Genomic DNA, 19,219 nt, shown 5'->3' with positions numbered 1-19,219 from the left:
TGTTACATTGTGAATTTTGTTTTGAAAATAATACAAAGTTCAGAGTTGAAACTATTTCTAAAAACTTGTTACTAATACTTTCAAGATTTCATACCCTTGTTTCCTGTCAAATTTAACACGATGTCACCTGGATGAGATGGGGAATTAATTAGAAGTCATGACTAAGATTAACGTCACTGATCGTCATTCGAGGGATTTTTATTCCCTTGTCAACTACAAAATTGGAACTAAAAAAGGAATATCAGTCGAAAAATGGTTCAATTTAATTCAGTTTTTACAAAGATCCCACTGAATCCAAACTTTTGATATTTTTATATGTTTAATTATTAATTTAAGTAGCTAAGTTTCTAACTCAATATCATCCAATGACTTTGACATTGAAAACACGAATTATTTGTCAATTTAAATCGAAATGAAAATGAAATGAAATGGGGTTTAACTTTCTACTGTTCTGCTCCTAACCTGGGCTAATGAAGACGGGCATATGCCATACAGTGTGCTATGAAGGAAATTTTGCCTGGGCAGCGGTGCTACGGCCTACTCTAATATCGAATTCCAACTGCCAAGGGATCTTTTACGTGCACGCCAATGTGTACACGGGACCTCGGTTTTTCGTCCCATCCGAACGACTAGACAGCTGTCCTTGTCAGGCCCTCCATCCTGCATCACTGACAACTTGACAAGGGGAAACCACGCCGGAAAATCAATTTAAATCAACAATGATGTTGTGATCTTACCGGGAAAAGATGGGCTTCTGATATCCAATAATATTTAAGACAAAATTAGAGTAAAAACAGAAATGATTGAATGTAAATCAGTTTATATACATTCATATTACATTATTATTATTATATGCGTTGCGACCCATTGGTGTTAATTTCTAGGTTGCAAATATTTAAAGTGACAAGGAGTAGGGTCGTGGACGGAAAACTCCAGGAATGAACGAACATACATGTACTTATCATGGGTATGTTAGTACATGTACATGTATATATTTTAGCTCTCACTAACAAAGTTTCTATAAACATTTATATTTTCATAAATGCCATTTTAAGTTGAACTTTAGTGAAAGCCTCAAATATAAACTACTTAAAAGCCCAATGCAGACGGACTAACATTGGTTGGCATCTAACAAAACAAATGTTTATACCTTTTTTAAATTTCCCGCAAACCAAGAATTTTAAACGCAAACGACCAACATCTGTTCAAAAGGGATTGACTTTAGTGTCATCTGATTGACCCAAACGTACATCACATGGTCACAAAATGGCGATGTCAGCCATTTCTGTACCATGTGATCGTTAGCAAAATACTTTTGTGGGAAATGAAATGGGTATAACATCCTACTTTTATGCTCCAACTGGGCTGATGAAGACAGTACTTTTGTGGGTATACATTGACACAAACTAGGTCATTTCGGGACTAACATAAGGTTCAATGGCAGACATTATGATACAAAGCGCACATGCAAACCATTCGGCCATCCAATCCCCCTAGGGATCGGTGAAACTTATACTGGAATACAGATGTACAACCAGGGAATCGAAACCACGCCAGTTGACTCAATGACAGACATTATGATAACCATTTGGCCATCCAACCCCCCGGCATCTTTAAGAGAAAGAGCTGTAAAATGAGATTGTGACAGTATATTACTTTGAACCCGAATACCCACACAAAGCTATATATACCTACAAACATGTACATGTACCTACATGTATTCTATTATGTACATGTATGTTAAATTGGTGGACTGTAACCTTGACCCCTTTAAATAATATCAGACAAATTTTATCACAAAAAAATATATTGAAATGAAAACTTGACTAAAAAAACAAGCAAAAAAGTTGAATTTGGTGTATTTTGAAATTTTCTGTCAATGGGAAATGTGATGAAAACAATGTCACAAGAAGATAAAGAGAATGGTTTATTGTTAACTGCATGTAGGTCTACATGTTACATGTATGTGATGTATCTACAACATGTAAGTACAGGTGAACATTATTCTACCTACATTTACCTGTACGTTAATACTAATCTAACTTGTTTTACCTGTATCAGACAAAGAACTATGTGTACAATGCGAGAGAGACAGAGAAATGGAGTTTAATGTCTACTTGACAAAAACTAGGTCATTTTGGGACTAACATATGGTTCAATTTTATTTCAATAATTCACTTGCGGGTAGGGGTCTTTACTTTTTAGCAATGGGAGAAAAGCGGAGGACCCAGAGAAAACCCACGTACATCACATGGTCACAAAATGGCGATGTCAGCCATTTCTGTACCATGTGATCGTTAGCAAAATACTTTTGTGGGAAATGAAATGGGTATAACATCCTACTTTTATGCTCCAACTGGGATGATGAAGACAGTACTTTTGTGGGTATACATTGACACAAACTAGGTCATTTCGGGACTAACATATGGTGAACAATGCTCTCACCAATCTATGGAAATATATGAGAAATGAAATGGGGTTTATCTTCCTAGTTTTCTTCACCTACATGTACCACCAGGCCAATAAAAACAGGCATACGCCATACTTCGTGCTATTTGAGAAATTTATCCTGAAAAGTTTTTGGTGCAAGGTGCACGGACCTGTGGGTAACCCACTAGAAACATCTACGCTGATTGGTTATCAAATGTCATAGAGTCAAAAGCCGTTCGTATGACCCCTGATGCGACCTTCCTGTACAACCTATCAGATGTTTATGTAGTGTAGGCCATCGAAAGTATAAAAAAAATAAATCGAAATATGTATTTTAATCAGACTGACTTCTTCGCTCTATCTACATGTATAATCAACCAACCATGAAACCTGTATCTCAATCTTCCTAACCTACATGATTACTGGACTATAAAAATGAATTAGCTACCTTGTAGGATATAAAGCTTTGACCAATGTAATCTCCATTTTCCTTTAGCAGACGGTCAATAATTAACTTATTCGTAGATACCTTAAACTAACCAAGACATCGAACTACTTATACATTGTATACATGTACCACACTTGTAGATTTTTCAGTGATTTGTCCTAAAATAGGCCTCTTCTCGGCAACGATTATTCAGGCCTAAATTATTATAATGGGAAAAAATATCGACTGTCTTATGTATTTACCAAATAAAGGACAAAAGATAACGCCTTCAAAACAGAGAGAGATAGAGAGAAATAGGGTTTAACGTCCACTCACACAAACAAGGTCATTTCCAGACTAACAAATTTTTAAATTTTTATTTCAATAATTCGCTTGCACGTAGGGGTCTTTGGCAGTGGGAGGAAACCGGAGGACCCGGAGAAAACACATAAGGTTGGACCAGCGACCCTTCTCCTTGTCACGTACAACCAGGGAATCAAAACCACGCCAGTTGATAGACCTTATGATACAACGTGCACGTGCTAACCATTCAGCCAGCAAACCCACCACCTTCAAAACAATAAAATCATCAAAACTTTTACTTTATAAAAAAAGTGTTTGACATCATGGTTTTCAAATACATACATATATAGATAACAATTACTATCGTTGATTCCAATATGACATTTCAACAAGATTATTCACAAGTTGTTATCAAGCATGATGGTTACATGTATTTCTTGTAAATTACAGTATGTATAATGTAATTCTTTTATCAAATAATATCTTAATGTCAAGACCGATTCAAATGAAAACTAGAGCTGCGAAGGAGTACTGACGTGTTTGGGTACGTCACGTCACGTCTTGTCACGTCAACAATATCAAGTTACATCATGCATTATAGAGTAGTAAGATCCAATACCTATTGAAGAGGAAAAACCTGTCATTTTGAACACTTAATAAAACTGGACATTATACATTGTGGGTATTGCTTTATAACGTAATGCACTGTAGATATCTTTAATAACTTTACGGTAATATGCTAAGCTGCACGTGTGATGTTGCACTGTGGGACAGCTATGGCGGAATACTAGGGTAGACAGCATTCGTTGTCTGTCGCCGTTTGTCAGCCTTTATCTTATATATCACGTGTGTCATGAGCTGTTGATAACTGATAATCTTTTTGTCAGATGTTTCATATTATTATAATTTACTTCCTCATTTGATGACCATGTTGCTGATGTTGTTTGTTCAGCCAAAACCCTACAGCATGTACTTCAAGACCGATCCAATATGACGGCCAAATGGTTGAAAATGTTATTGAACAAGGTCTTTGAAAATGAAAGATAATATCTGGGCCTAACACCACCATATGTCATGTTTGGTTTATTCTTAAAATGTAGAGAACTATTCATGTTTAGGAAAAATCAGAATCCCTCTGTAATTTCCAGAAGCTGTCACAAAATTTTTGAATATGCCATTTTGAAGGCATCGATGTGTTCCTTATTCCTACCAAGTTTCAACTTGATACCTCAAATAGTGATGGAGATACGCAATCTTACTTGTCGAAAATATATTGAAGAAAACTTTCACAAATCTTTGATGCTAAATCTAATCGAGCGAACTTCTGAATTTTGAAAAATCGTCAATCAGAGCCCACATGGAATTCGTCCAAAGAATCCAAAAATGAAAACCCGAAGACGATCCGTTGAGAAATATTCAAGATATGGGCAAAATGAGATCATTTTTTGTCCCATCCGTAAAATACTTCATGTTTGTCAAAAATAACCCAATTCATATTTAATAAATAGATCTACGGAGGCCAACCACTTCTACGTTGGCAGAATGTTTGCACCATGTACAGCTTTAGCTGCGAACTCTGACTACCCCCCCCCCCCACAAATAAAAATACTAAAAACACTAACGAAAATAAAACATGTTTTGACTGAAGGTCCTAAACATGTAATTAAGGATTTTTAATAAAGATTATCTTATCTGCAAAAATAAAAATAATAAAAACATGTTTCGAATGAAGGTCCGAAACGCGTAATTAAGGATTTGTATTAAAGCTTATACTGTGACAGTGACATTAAGGCAAACTATGGCTGAGTGATATTAGTAATTTATATAGCTTCATGTCAACTCCACAGTGACATGGTTTGTCTCTTTAATCTCCTCTTCTCTATTCTGTTTATTGACTAAACAGGTTGACTGTGTGACATGATACATGACTTACTGTCTATTTAAAGTGACAAGCTAAAAGATCCAGTCTCATTTGAACAATATATAATTAATTAACTAATTTTCTTGAAATAATGAGAAATTGGTAAATAAATTTAAAGGTGAATGTCCCATCAAATATTGAATCTATGTGGTGTGGTTATTGGATGTCATGAAGGATAAGGAGTGTAACATCATTGTATTCTGTCATGTTATAAAGTTTATGTTCAAAATGGTGACATGAACTGTCTAATGGTAATTGTAAACTCCCTATTATGTCATTTCTCTTGTAAACAATATAGTTAACAAGGTTACCTGCAATCTGTTTCACAGAGTATTGGAAAATCTTCTAATATCTCTGTAAAAGATGACTGCCTTCAACACATGACGTCATATCACGCAGCGTCAATCGAATTGGCTCAATGGCGTGTGCATTGTTTACATAAGACGTTACTGATTCGAGCAGAATGGTGCCTTTTACTCATTTTAATACCCATTTACACTAAATAAGAAATAATTTCTACCTACAAATACTTCAAACGTCTTTATTTATTTTTCTAATACATAAAAAAAATGTTTTAGAATTTAATTTGTTGGAAGAAAAAAGTTAATATTTTTGGCTCATTAAGTCGCATCGATGTCATCCTTATCAGTGATTGTCGCGGCCAAGCGAATATTCACTGCTGATCAGTGTGCGTTACCTGTAATGCTACTGTATTAAACCTGAACTCCTAATGTATAAAATTAGGAAAACAGAATATAGATTAACTCTAGCTACTATTCATCTTTTAATGGCTCAATACCACTCTTGTTGTAACTGAATAATATGTCCCAATCTTTATTCTCGTCAACAAATTGTACTATTTTACAATATTCCAATTAATTGATGATACAAATTTCATCTTAACACACCTAATTTAAAAAATTGGAAAAATTCAACTAAATGATTTGAAAAGCCTGACGTAAAGCCTTTCAAATGTGACTTGGATTTAAAAATATTTTTGAACCCTCTGGACAAGTAAAATAGGATTTAATGGATAATTTACACAACAGGTAGGACACTAACACATCTAGTACTTAGAATAAGGCTGTTTCTTATTTTCTGGAGCTGTCAAGCCAGCAAGAGTGTTATTGTCCCTTTAATCAAACCTACCTGTACCTGTCCTAATCTTTTCGTAAGTACCTGTACAGTGTACATGTATACATATATATACATGTACATGTGCATGTAAGGCAACAGTTGTGTGATTTAATATACAGAACATGTTTATGTAACATGTATGTGCAGTGCATTATCCTCTAAATTTAAACATACATTACGTAAGAGCTAAAACTGTCTATTGCAGGTCTTTCTTTAGGTATGACATGTTATATAAACTATTAATTAGACATTAATGAACTTATCCAGACCATAATCAACACTCAATGCCATCTTATGTGTCCGAGGCTACATGATTTTAAAATGAGTTTTTTTCAGCTTAGAGTGAAGCAATTACACTGAAATTTTTAGCATAATCCTTTTTCATTATCTAGTTTTTATTTACATGTATTATAGTGAAAACTACCAGCTCTTTATCTAATCTCCCATAATGTATCTTTTTAGCTTGTTTTCTATACATCTCTTGTAAAATGTGAGCGTATAGTGAGAACAGTAGTCTACATGTACAGGAATATCAGTCCAAAAAATAGTTCTATTCCATTCAATAATTACATAGACATTATGCAAATCCAAAAAAATGTCAACATTCAATATGATTTTCACTGAAATCTTTAGATGGACATCTTTTTTTTTTAAAGGAGCTAAATCGCTAATATTTGGGACCTAGAAATTGACACAAATGGTACGCAACACATATAATAATGTAATTATGAATGTATATAAACTGATTTACATTCAATCGTTTTTGTTTTTTACTCTAATTTCTAATAAGTAACAATATGCCAGAAGTCTCAATCGAATGGCAATCTCTTGCGTCTAGTTATTCCAGTCTACACCGATAGTATTTATTTCGCATGCTTTCCAGATAAGAAAATGGCGTCACCGTTTGAATATTTTGTCTTAAATATTGGATAAAAAGTTCATCTTTTCCCGGTAAGGTAACAAGATAATTTGTGTTTTCAATGTCGAAGACCTTGGATGATATTGAGTTAGAGACTGAGCTACATGTATTATAAGTGCAATGCTGAATTTACACCCATGAGTGTAAATTATTCAAGTGTAATGTGCCTGGTTACACAGCAACTTATTTGAGTATAAGCTTAAAGTCGCCCTAGTTGACAGTACATGTACTTAAATCCTGACTTCCATGTACATGTGTGTACTTACTACAGGCAATCCTACTTTTTTACAAACTATATTTCCTATTTGGGATTAACTGTACATAATAATAATAACTGTTCTCCCACATTAGATGATGTTATTATATGATATGATAGAGTCGTAATTGAATGTAAGATAGGTGTCATATATTATACCTGTGTCATTGTTATCATTGAGTGAAGGGCTTGATTTAATGTTTAGACTACTGGAGGTGTGCCATATACTCACTGTATATACATGAAACTATGTACCCTGTAGGCTTTATAAACTGTAAGTCGCATAAATGTTACATATATAGATAAAATATATTTATATGAAAATAATAAGCTGATTTATAAACAGATAACAGTATTTTATTTTTACACCCCCATATCTTGTTTTAATATTTCAAAATCATGTTATAACTCGTATGAATTTATCATTTATCATATAAATTATTGACATTTTACAAATAAAAACAGAATGTTGACACATTGTAAGAGAGAGAGAAATGGGGTTTAACGTCCACTTGACACAAACTAGGTCATTTCGGGACTAACATACATGTATGGTTCAATTTTATTTCAATAATTCGCTTGTGTGTAGGGGTCTTTAGCAGTAGGAGGAAACCGTAGGACCTGGTGAAACCAACGATGTTGATCAGGCGACCCTACTCCTTGTCATGTACATGTACAACCGGGGAATCGAAACCACACCAGTTGACTCAATCAATGACAGACCTTATGATACATTCGGCCATTAATATTTGTTTATTTTTTGCATGTGTGCTATGCTATTGCACATTTTAACCATTTGCCCCCTTCCCCCACCCTTCACCCCAAATGCAATTAAGAGTGAATGTATAAGCTTGCTGTCTTTACAATCAAACACATGTACATTAAAGGTAGTAGAATAGGTAGGATGGGGGAGATGGGGAACACGGGCACCTAGAAAAAGAAGGAGTAGGAGTGCACATATGTACATATGTACATGTACATGTACATGAATGTACATGTACATGTACATGAAGGCCTACAATGTAATGACTACTGTATTAAAAGTACATGTAACTGTGGCTTACAATTACAAGATCTGGTTGACGGTTTTAAACTTTAGAAATGGACTAGTGGACTTATTTCATAGTTTTTTTTGAATTTGTCTGTCACCTCATGTATCCAATCAGGTAAACAATCAACAGAAAATATCTAAATAAACTTAATACTCGACTCCATGATGGGATTAATCTAGATTTTATCAGATTAAGATAAGATTTGACATACTTATATTATTATCAAACCTAAGCTTAAAGAATTAATTCCACTTAAAGTCATTAAAGTACAACAATGTAATCAACTATGTTATATTTAAGTTAAAATTAAAGATACATTATGGGAAATTAAATAACAAGCTGGCAGTTCTCACTATAATAGTTAAAAACTAGATGATGTAATGGGAATATGCTGAAAATTTCAGTCAAATTGATCCACTCTGAACCTAGAATTTAGCGATTAAAATTTAGGCCTAGCCTCAATCATCATTACTAAAGTCGGTACAATAAAAAAATAGTCTCGATTATCCATTTTTCGATTGAATAATGAATGAGCGTTGAGCAGCAGATCAGATTTTAATCAAGTAAATATCGCAGGCTAGCGTTGACATCGAGAGTTGATTATGTTCTGGATAGGTAATTAATAATTAAGATAACATTTTAGGCCTAAAGAAAGACCTGCAATAGTCAGATTTAGCTCTTGCATAATGTATGTTTAAATTAAAATTAAAAATACAGAAGCATCAGGCCTACTTATTATCAATTATCTACGGTATTGAGTGATAATGTCTTCCTGTAATATAATATAATAATGTATATTTTTACCCAATGTTGGTGAGTAATGCCAAACTATTAATAGTGCTACTGGTAAAAATACTTTTATTATATACAGTCATTATTGAATTTGTCCACCAATGTTCTTTTACACCATACATGTACCTTCCTGTGGTACCAGGTTATTCACTATACATTTAACATGTACAGTACATACATGTATACCTTATACAGGCCTAACTGGGTGGTGGCTACCTTCCTGCGGCACCAGGTTGTGTGCTATACAGTACCGGTATACAAGTTAAACTGGGTGGTGGCTACCTTCCTGCGGCACCAGGTTGTGCGCTATACAGTACCGGTATACAAGTTTAACTGGGTCGTGGGTGGCTAGATACAAGTCCATCTAAAAATGTCTGTGTCCATGTAATATATATATATATATAATAAAAAATGTGCTATGAATGTATACTGCTAATATTTGGGACCTGGAAATTGACACAAATGGGTTGCAACGCATACATGTACAATAATGTAATATAAATGTATATTATATAAATTGATTTACATTCAGTCACTTCTGTTTTTACTGTAATTTCTAATCAGTTATGTTTGGTGAAATAACTCACAAGTCTCAATCAACGGCAATCTCTAGCGCCTGGTTATTCCAGTCTACACCAATAGTATTTATTGCGCGTGGTTTCCAGATAAAAATATGTCGTCACCGTTTCACATGACTTGTGGAATACATGTATGTCTATCCTCGTTCTTCGAGTCCCTTGTTACAAATGGCACTTAAACGCTTGACTTTACACGATTCATACAAATGGTAAAATGTTCATTTTGTCTTAAAAATATTTGATATCAGAAGCCCATCTTTTACCAGTAAGATCACAACATCAATGTTGATTTAAATTAACAAATAATTTGTGTTTTCAATGTCAAAAACTTTAGATGATATTGTGTTAGAGACTTACATCATATGTAGGCTAATGTAAGTACATACAGTACATGTAAGTATAGTATTACACTGCTAATTTACAGAACAGTTTTACCTCAATTTCATTTATTCAAAGCCACTTAAGACCAGCTCATAAATTACAAATAATACTCGCAACTGTTAACAATAATTTACAGTAACAAAAATTATTTTATGTCAAGTTATGGATGCTTAGATATTTTCATAACTTAAACAAAATAAATGAGTCTATCTATTTTTAAAAAGAACTTAAATGTACATGTTCAACAATAGGAATATTTCATTGTACATGTACATTGCCATTGTGTTCATACAATGCATCTTGAATTTTTATAATTTATACAAAGACCGTAGTATGATAGATAATGTTAATAAAATATCATTATAGTCTGTGACAATAAGTTATCACAATTCAAAAGACTTTTCTTTATAGTCCTTGACCCTCTTCACTAATTATTATGCGTAAATGAAAGAAAGTTCATGACTAACTGTACAAATATGTCAACATGCTACAATCAATTCGTTGAGACTTATTTAAATACCTACCATTTAAAGAATTTGACAGCAGCCGCCCTTTTCCTTCATGGGACTAGTGTTCATTTCTCGAACTATTTCAATAAATACTTCATTAACATTCTGGGTACTTTTAGCAGAGGTTTCTAAGAAGGGGCATCCCCAAAATTGAGCTAAAGCTGAGCCTTCACTGGATGGTACCTCACGCTGTTGGTCTAAATCGGCTTTATTTCCAACTAAAATCATTGGGATCTTCTCTATTCCTTTAACACGAATAATTTGTTCTCGCATAGTTTTTATATCTTGAAATGTCTGTAGACTTGTTATACTAAACACAATGACAAAACCTTGTCCATTTTTAATATACAAGTCTCGCATAGAAGCAAATTGTTCTGTGCCAGCAGTATCCAGAATTTCTAACACTGAAGGTGCGGAATCAACTTCTATCTCTTTGCGATAGAAGTCCTCAATCGTTGGATCATATTTTTCCATGAAAGTTCCAGAAACAAATTTGACAGTGAGGGCACTTTTCCCAACCCCTCCACTTCCCAACACCACTACTTTGTATTCCTTCATCTTGTTAATATTTTGGATTGATCACTGAATATTTCCAAAATTTCAACTTTATAAAAATGAATCAGTACACTATAATAATTAAGCTATTAACAACTCTATTATAAGCTTACCTTCAATTACTACATGAGAAAGTATTTATGGAATTAAAATATAACGATCACGGTTGTATTGAGTAATTACTCCAGTTATCCATGAATGGTAGCACGATTTTCTAACAAGAGCTGAAATAATACACACATGAAATAATCGGCTTCAACCTCCTTGACAATGGGCTCAACAATTAATCCAGCAGTGTTCAGTTATGAATTAAAGAGTCCAATAATAAGTTAATCCTTTTAACATTTGGGTTTAGCATACAACAGCCCACAACCAAAACTTCTTACAACATACACTTGAAAGTAGATTAATAATTAGTAAGTTTGTCAACAGTTTGTAGGCTTCGCAATGCACCACTCCTTCTTTACACGGCTTTCTTAGCTAAGTAGATCCTTGTTGACTGATACTGATACAATCACCACTGAAAAAAAAAATAACAGTTGGTCACAAATTTAATTCAGCAGAACTAACGTTACAATAGAAATAAAACATTTAAATTTGATTAAATTACATCATATATTTTAAAATATTATGAAAAAAGGTCAACTGTATTATGAATACACACATGTTAAAAAAAAAACAATGAGAAAATCAGTGAAGAATGAAGTGTCAGTCACTGTTGTCAGTGATGATATTCATTCATTGTTCTAAAAAATTCACCCCATGAGTTCTGATAAATCCAGTAAATATCTAATATGAAAGCAGACTTTACGTGTAAAGAGACAATATTTACTAAAGAGCCAAGCCACAGTGGACCGTGTCCATAGTGAGCCGATTGAACAACAAACCAAATTAACACTAGCAAGTGGGAGGCCAAATCCATGTTAAACCCGACCGGGCAAAGTTGACGAATTCGACTGTACTCACATTGAAATATCACGGACGATCGCTATCCCATTCTCTTATTTCGAAACTACTCTATTCCAAAGATCAGTAGTTTAAGTAGCCCTCCGAATTTCAATGTCTGGAAAATCTTCAAACTAGAGAAAAACTATAATATATGAACCACGAGTAGTATATCAAAGTACTGTTCCTTCGCCATTTTGGGTGGGCCAACCTTCACATTAGCCTTTTCTCGCCTCACTCGATAGAGAGTTAGCGTGTATTACTGGCATTAGGTCCAGATTTATTTGACAGTTGTAGGCTACATAGTAAACAAAACTTGAGACGTTTGCCAAAATAGAAAGCGGTCTTCAAAAACAAATGCGCTCAAATATGGTTTAATTCTGAACATGGCAACAAAATGTAATAAAATAGTTCATCTGTCAGTTACTAGCCCACGCTAATCACATGACAGCAAGATAAATTTTAAGATATAAATTTGCCATTGGCTACATCGAAATTGAAATAGATGCAGAAAAAATAACATTTGCCAATTTTGACGTTAATAAAGATGAACAAAAAAACCCCACAAAAAATGGAATAAAATTAAAATACGCCCGTGGGCGACTTGATTTAAAATGTAATGCGCGCTTTTCCGAATTCAAAACTTACACTTGTAGGAATTAATCGATCTATTTATTAGACCAATGATCAAGGTCGAAGGCGCGATTTTAAGGCACGCTGTCACATATAAACTACAATTGATTAATCCATGTTCTGCCGACCGGAGTGGGCATCAAAATTATTTTATGCTAGAAAAAAATGAAATATATAGAGATTAAGACCACAGACATCACCTAGGCCACTTTTATTTAAATAATCCCAAACCGGTTTGGCCCCGTTGGTCCCAAATTTCTATCCTATATGAACAGGATGTAAACAGGGCTAGCGCTAATCCCAATCCTAACCATAACCCTGGACCTACCCCCAATGCCCACCCTAACCTACAATCTCATCAACAATCACGTGCTCTTATAAACTTATTTACATCTCAGCAACCTTGACAAAACTGAGCTGATCTTAACAAATAGATTTAGCCTATAAGATAAGAACATCATTTGGGCCTAGAAAATAAAGTGTTAAATTGGATTAAATCTGACTATGCGATGTGCTTACGGTTACCTGGCCCCACAAAATATAAATATTGTTTTGTGGGGGGTTTGTAGCTTAATTTTTTAAGTAAGGTTACAGAAAATAATTCCGAAATTTCAGTGTCGGAATTTGCCTTATAGCTAGAGAAAATCTCACCAAGGCCGTGTTGGGCCTGAAATGAAAACAAAGTTTAGTGTTGGCGATTTTGGATAAAAACAGAGAGAAATGGGGGTTAACGTACACTCGACACAACTAGTCCATTTCGGGACTAACATATGGTTCAATTTTATTTCAATTATTCACTTGCGCGTAGGGGTCTTTAGCAGTGGGAGGAAAAATGAGGACCCGGAGAAAAACTACGAGGTTGGGCAGGCGACCCTATACTGTTTGTCACGTACAACCGGGGAATCGAAACCACGCTAGTTGACTCAATGACAGACCTTATCATACAGCGCGCACGCGCTTATTCGGCGCTAAAAACAACCAGGGTCGATCGGATAACCACGGCAACGATTAAATTTTCATTTCAAAATTTTACGCAGCAGCAGTTAGTTTACTAATTTTAGTCGTATTTTTGGCTTTTAAAACTGTCGACAGTGAACACAAAATCAGACATGCCCCCAACATTGGATCTATTTGTGGAAACAGAATTTTTAAATATAGAAGATACCTCATCCACAAAGTAAATCAACACACCAGACTTAATTAAAATCCTCATATTTTGTTTTTATACAAAGTAAATCAATCTATAGTTATTTTAGTTGATCATACTTAGAGACTGTATTTATTCAACTTTATAACATATTGATTTATATTTCCATATCTTTATTAGAAAAATACCTCGTCTCTTAGATAATATTAATATAATGTTTTGTAAATAACAGGAATGTGTTAGATAGCCTATATTAGATATTGTTTGTTGAGCATTACCAAACACTACGTGCCCGGGTGACATTTTATACTACTGTTTGCTGTAACGTTATATAGGCTACATAACTTACAAATAGTGTCGGATAGAGAGAGAGAGAGAGAGAGAGAGAGAGGGGGGGGGGGGGGTAACGTCCACTCGACACACAAACTAGGTAATTTCGGAACTAAAACATGGTTCAATTTTATTTCAATAATTCGCTTGTGCGTATAATAGGAGTCTAGCAGTGGGAGGAAACCGGAGGACCCGGAGAAAACCAACGAGGCTGGATAGGCGACCTTACTCCTTGTCACGTTCAAACGGGGAATCGAAACAACGCCTTATGATACAGCGCGCATGTGCTAATTACCATTCGCCCCCCCCCACCCGGCAGCCAATATATTAATGTAGAGGGGTGTAGGGGACCGCCCTGGCGGTTGTAATCGCCCATAAACGTTTCAATATTTCTTCACGAAATACGGGATTTGGAGTATGTCCTGTATAAAGAACACAACCTACAGAAATAATTGCAATCTGATTAAAGCACATACCGACAATGGATGTTCCTATGTCTTGTCTAAATTTTGAAGAAAATTCTAATTCCTTTTATGCATTCATTTGGCAAACATGAAAACAGTTTCTTCTTTCATTCACAAAAATGGCAGAAAACAACAAGCTCTTTTGACCAGGAACAGTTTAATATACAAACTTCATGACATAATTTAAGAACCAGAAAACGGGTAAACGCCCCAACCTCAACCTCCCCGCCCCACACAAAAAATAAAATAAAATAAAAAAACACGTATGAAGCAACCGGTTAACGTCACACTCGAAAGAAGATGTTTGTTTTACCATCTTCACCTTTTCTAGACAATGACTGACGTAATTATATAATCGCAAGATAAGATAATATGTTTATTGCACCAAAACGTCCATTATGGACAGCATGCAAACATATACACTTAGACATAGTCATATACATTTATTATGTTATGCAGGTTGAATACACCGTTTATTAAAGGGAGGTAACCTCTATTAATAATTCATGTAATGGACGCAGACCACCAATATTATTAATTCTCCCATTGACTCTTCGCCCGGCTCCAACTTTTCCAATAATATTAGTTGGGCTTTAAACGTCCCCTGCTACTCTATTTATTAAAGGGAGGTAACCACTATTAATAATTCATGTAATGGACGCAGACCACCAATATTATTAATTCTCCCATTGACTTTTCGCCCGGCTCCAACTTTTCCCAAAATGTTAGTTGGACTAAAAGTTTTCCGCCACACTGTTTATCAAAGGGAGGTAACCTCTATTAATGATTCAAGTAATGGACGCAGACCACTAATATTATTAATTCTCCCATTGACTCCTCGCCCAACTTTTCCCAAATTCCTAGTTGGACTAAACGTTCTCCGCCACAAACACAGCAACATCTGTCAATATCTTGATTTTATACGCTCACATTTAATATATTAAAGATACATTATGAGGGGAAAATGCTGCCCGAGCCTCTCTGCATATTCTCTGGATGTTCTCAGTTTTAGAATATACACTGTACCATTTAAACATACATTATGGGAGTTTAGAATATACACTGTACCATTTAAAGATACATTATGGGAGATTAGAATATACACTGTACCATTTAAAGATACATTATGGGAGTTTAGAATATACACTGTACCATTTAAAGATACATTATGGGAGTTTAGAATATACACTGTACCATTTAAAGATACATTATGGGAGTTTAGAATATACACTGTACCATTTAAAGATACATTATGGGAGTTTAGAATATACACTGTACCATTTAAAGATACATTATGGGAGTTTAGAATATACACTGTACCATTTAAAGATACATTATGGGAGTTTAGAATATACACTGTACCATTTAAAGATACATTATGGGAGTTTAGAATATACACTGTACCATTTAAAGATACATTATGGGAGTTTAGATACAGAGCTGACAGTTCTCACTATAATAGTTAAAAACTAGATAATGTAAAGAGAATATGCTGAAAATTTCAGTCAAATTGATCAATTATGAGCGGAGATTTTAGCGATTGAATTTTCGGCCTAGCCTCGATCATCATTACTAAAGTCGGTACGATAAAAACATAGCCTCGATTATTCATTTCATGATTAAATTATGAATGGAAGTCGAACAGCAAATTGGAACCTAATCCAATAAACATCGCAGACTAGCGATGACATCTAGAGTTGATTATAGTCTGAATAATTAATAATTTAGATAACATTTCAGGCCTAAAGAAAGACCTGTAATAGGCAGATTTAGCTCTTGCATAATGTATGTTTAAATAAAGGCTGTAATCACTTCGGATGAATCCTTCAACATCCTGAGAATGCATTCAAAATTGGAAAGTTTATTCAGCTAACAAAAGCTACCCGAGGCGTATCATATGTGGGCAAAAACACATCTTTGGGAATTCATTATTAGAAACTAAATATTGATTTTCACGCCATTCGAAATCACTACATCTTGGATCTTAAAAATTACACAAACTATAGCTTAAAAATCAGAAAAAGGTAAATTCTCAGACAATGGCCCTGTCATTATTAACAAAACAGGAGAATTATCAATGAATTTTTTTGTATAGAATTATTTATATCACGTACGATTAGTATGAAGTTATATTTTATGAAATAACTAAACATGCATTATACAAGAGCTAAATCTGCCTATTGCAGGTCTTTCTTTAGGCCTGAATTGTTATATAAACTATTAATTAGACATTTAGTAACAAAACAAGATCATAATCAACTCTCGATGCCATCTTATCTGTCCGATTTTCATTTGATTTGAATCCGATCTGCTGTTCAACGTCCGCTGATGATTAAACGCACAAATGGATAATCGAGACTTTGTTAAGGGCTTCTCGGCTTAGAGTGAAGCAGTTTGACTAAAATTTTCAGCATATTCCCTTTACATCATCTAGTTTTTAACTATTATAGTGAGAACTACCAGCTCTATATCTAATCTTCCATAATATATCTTAAGAAAGAATGCGTGTAAAATTGTATCATTAGCCTACTTGTTCTTTGCCAGTGTCACGATCTCATTGTTGGATTGTAGAAAATATAGACACAACATTTTATCCACATATCTATGGAAGGGTATCGCTGCCAATATTAAATGCTCTGCTAAAATGTCTTTTCCATTGATTATGTGTAAAAGGTACAATGTAGTGTGCTGGATTATAGTGTGCCAGGCTGATCTCGGCCTCGTTTCCGTATATGTTAATAAGTCACGTGGTATCCTACATTTGCATATCAAAGTTAGTGCTCTGCGTAAGATGCTATGTTGAAAGCGGGAAGGACAAATGAGATGCGACAGAGAGCAAACGTAAAATGTAAAAAGTGGAATTTAAAATGTTGACCCCCCCCCCCCCCTTCCAGAATTTTCAAATAAAACATTTATCATTTGATATTTGACACATTGCATTTGACGTTTTACATTTAACTTTTGACTTTATCATTACCGGTATTAGGACTTTGTACATTTTAGCGGAGCATCTAATATTGGCAGCTATACCCTTCCATATCAAGGATTGAAGATCAATGTATAAAAATTGAAACATAAAACATTCTGTTTAATATCCAATTTAACATGCCAATTAATATTTTCCTTTAAAAATTACCATGTAGTAATCATCCATCTTTCCTTTTCAATTATTTACAATAATCAATTTAAACAACACATTAGTTTTTCTTTTGATATTTATGGAATTCATGGATTAGAAAACGATAAAAATATTGTAAAAGATGTCTATCAATCAATTATTTAATTCATTGATTAAAGGGCAGTATGGCAGATTAGATAAAGGACTGGCAGTTCTCACTATAGTTAAAAACTACATAATGTAAAGGGAATATGCTGTAAATTTCAGTCAAATTGATCTTCTCTGAACCGGGATATTAGAGATTGAATTTTAGGCCTAGCTTCGATCATCATTACTAAAGTCGGTACGATAAAAAACGCCCGTCTGTTCTGCCCCGAATGGGCTAATGAAGACGGTCATAAGTCACGCAGTGTGCTATGCGGGAAATTTTGCCCGTACGGCGGCGCTATATACGGTCTAATCTTATATCGAATTCCAAATGCCAGGGGATCTTTTACATGTAAGCCAATGTACACACGGGACCTCGGGGTTTCGTCTTATCCGAACGACTAGACAGTCGTCCTTCTCAGGCCCCCTGTTCTGCACCACTGACAAGGGGAAACCACGTCGGAACATCCCGATGAACTTTCTCGGCCATTGCAGGGATCGAACACGTGACCTCCAGGCTAGCGGGCCATCGTCCTACCCACTTAGCCACCGTGGCACCTTATTATCGACAAATACACGGTCTACCTTTGGGTAACCCACTGTCGCCACAACTTTGAGAAGTATTTATGACCACTTGTAAAAGATGTACTACAGACATCCCCAATCAAACCACTTTGCTGTTTCAGGAAAGTTGATATACATTCATGTTCCTGAAGCAACGACTGTGAGTTTTACAACATCTGGCCTTCTATTGAAGATGATGTACATTTGTGATCCCCAACCGAAACGACACCCCAGGAGATAAACTTTGTCAAAATTATAGGTCAATCCACCAATAAATGGTGGAGATTTGTCCTGTTTTAGAGGAACCTTTATTACGCAATTTGTACACATTGAAAATGACCTGATCCGTTACGGATGTCCCGAAATTAAGTAAATCATGCTGGGGTCCTGTTCAGAATTTAAGTTTTCTGTTGTTTTGCAAATACTTGAAACACGTATTGATAAGTTTACTAAATGTTTAAATGAAATGAAATGAAATGGGGTTGAACGTCCTACTGTTCTGCTCCTAAACTGGGCTAAAATGTTTAAATAGGGCGAAATATTTAACCTAAAAGAATAGACGGTGGTATGTATTTCAATATCAATTATTTTGGGTAGTTATTTGGGCAGTA

General features: G+C 34.7%; 1 protein-coding gene across 1 annotated transcript in view; it reads right to left on the bottom strand.

The window, feature by feature from the left end:
• LOC126827822 (ras-related protein Rap-2c) overlaps positions 1-12,464 on the bottom strand; it is a 29,006-nt gene extending 16,542 nt beyond the window's left edge. The window contains exons 1-2 of the mRNA XM_056100170.1: positions 12,227-12,464; positions 10,721-11,780 (exon numbers count right to left, since the gene is read on the bottom strand). Of these exons, the coding sequence (XP_055956145.1) occupies positions 10,724-11,263 (540 nt within the window). The 5' untranslated portion in view covers positions 11,264-11,780; positions 12,227-12,464 and the 3' untranslated portion in view covers positions 10,721-10,723. The remainder of the gene's footprint in view (positions 1-10,720; positions 11,781-12,226) is intronic.
• Between the last annotated feature and the right edge of the window lie 6,755 nt (positions 12,465-19,219).

This window comes from Patella vulgata, chromosome 1, assembly GCF_932274485.2.
Source record: "Patella vulgata chromosome 1, xgPatVulg1.2, whole genome shotgun sequence".
Lineage (NCBI taxonomy): Eukaryota > Metazoa > Mollusca > Gastropoda > Patellidae > Patella > Patella vulgata.
This window is presented reverse-complemented; position numbering and strand designations above follow the sequence as displayed.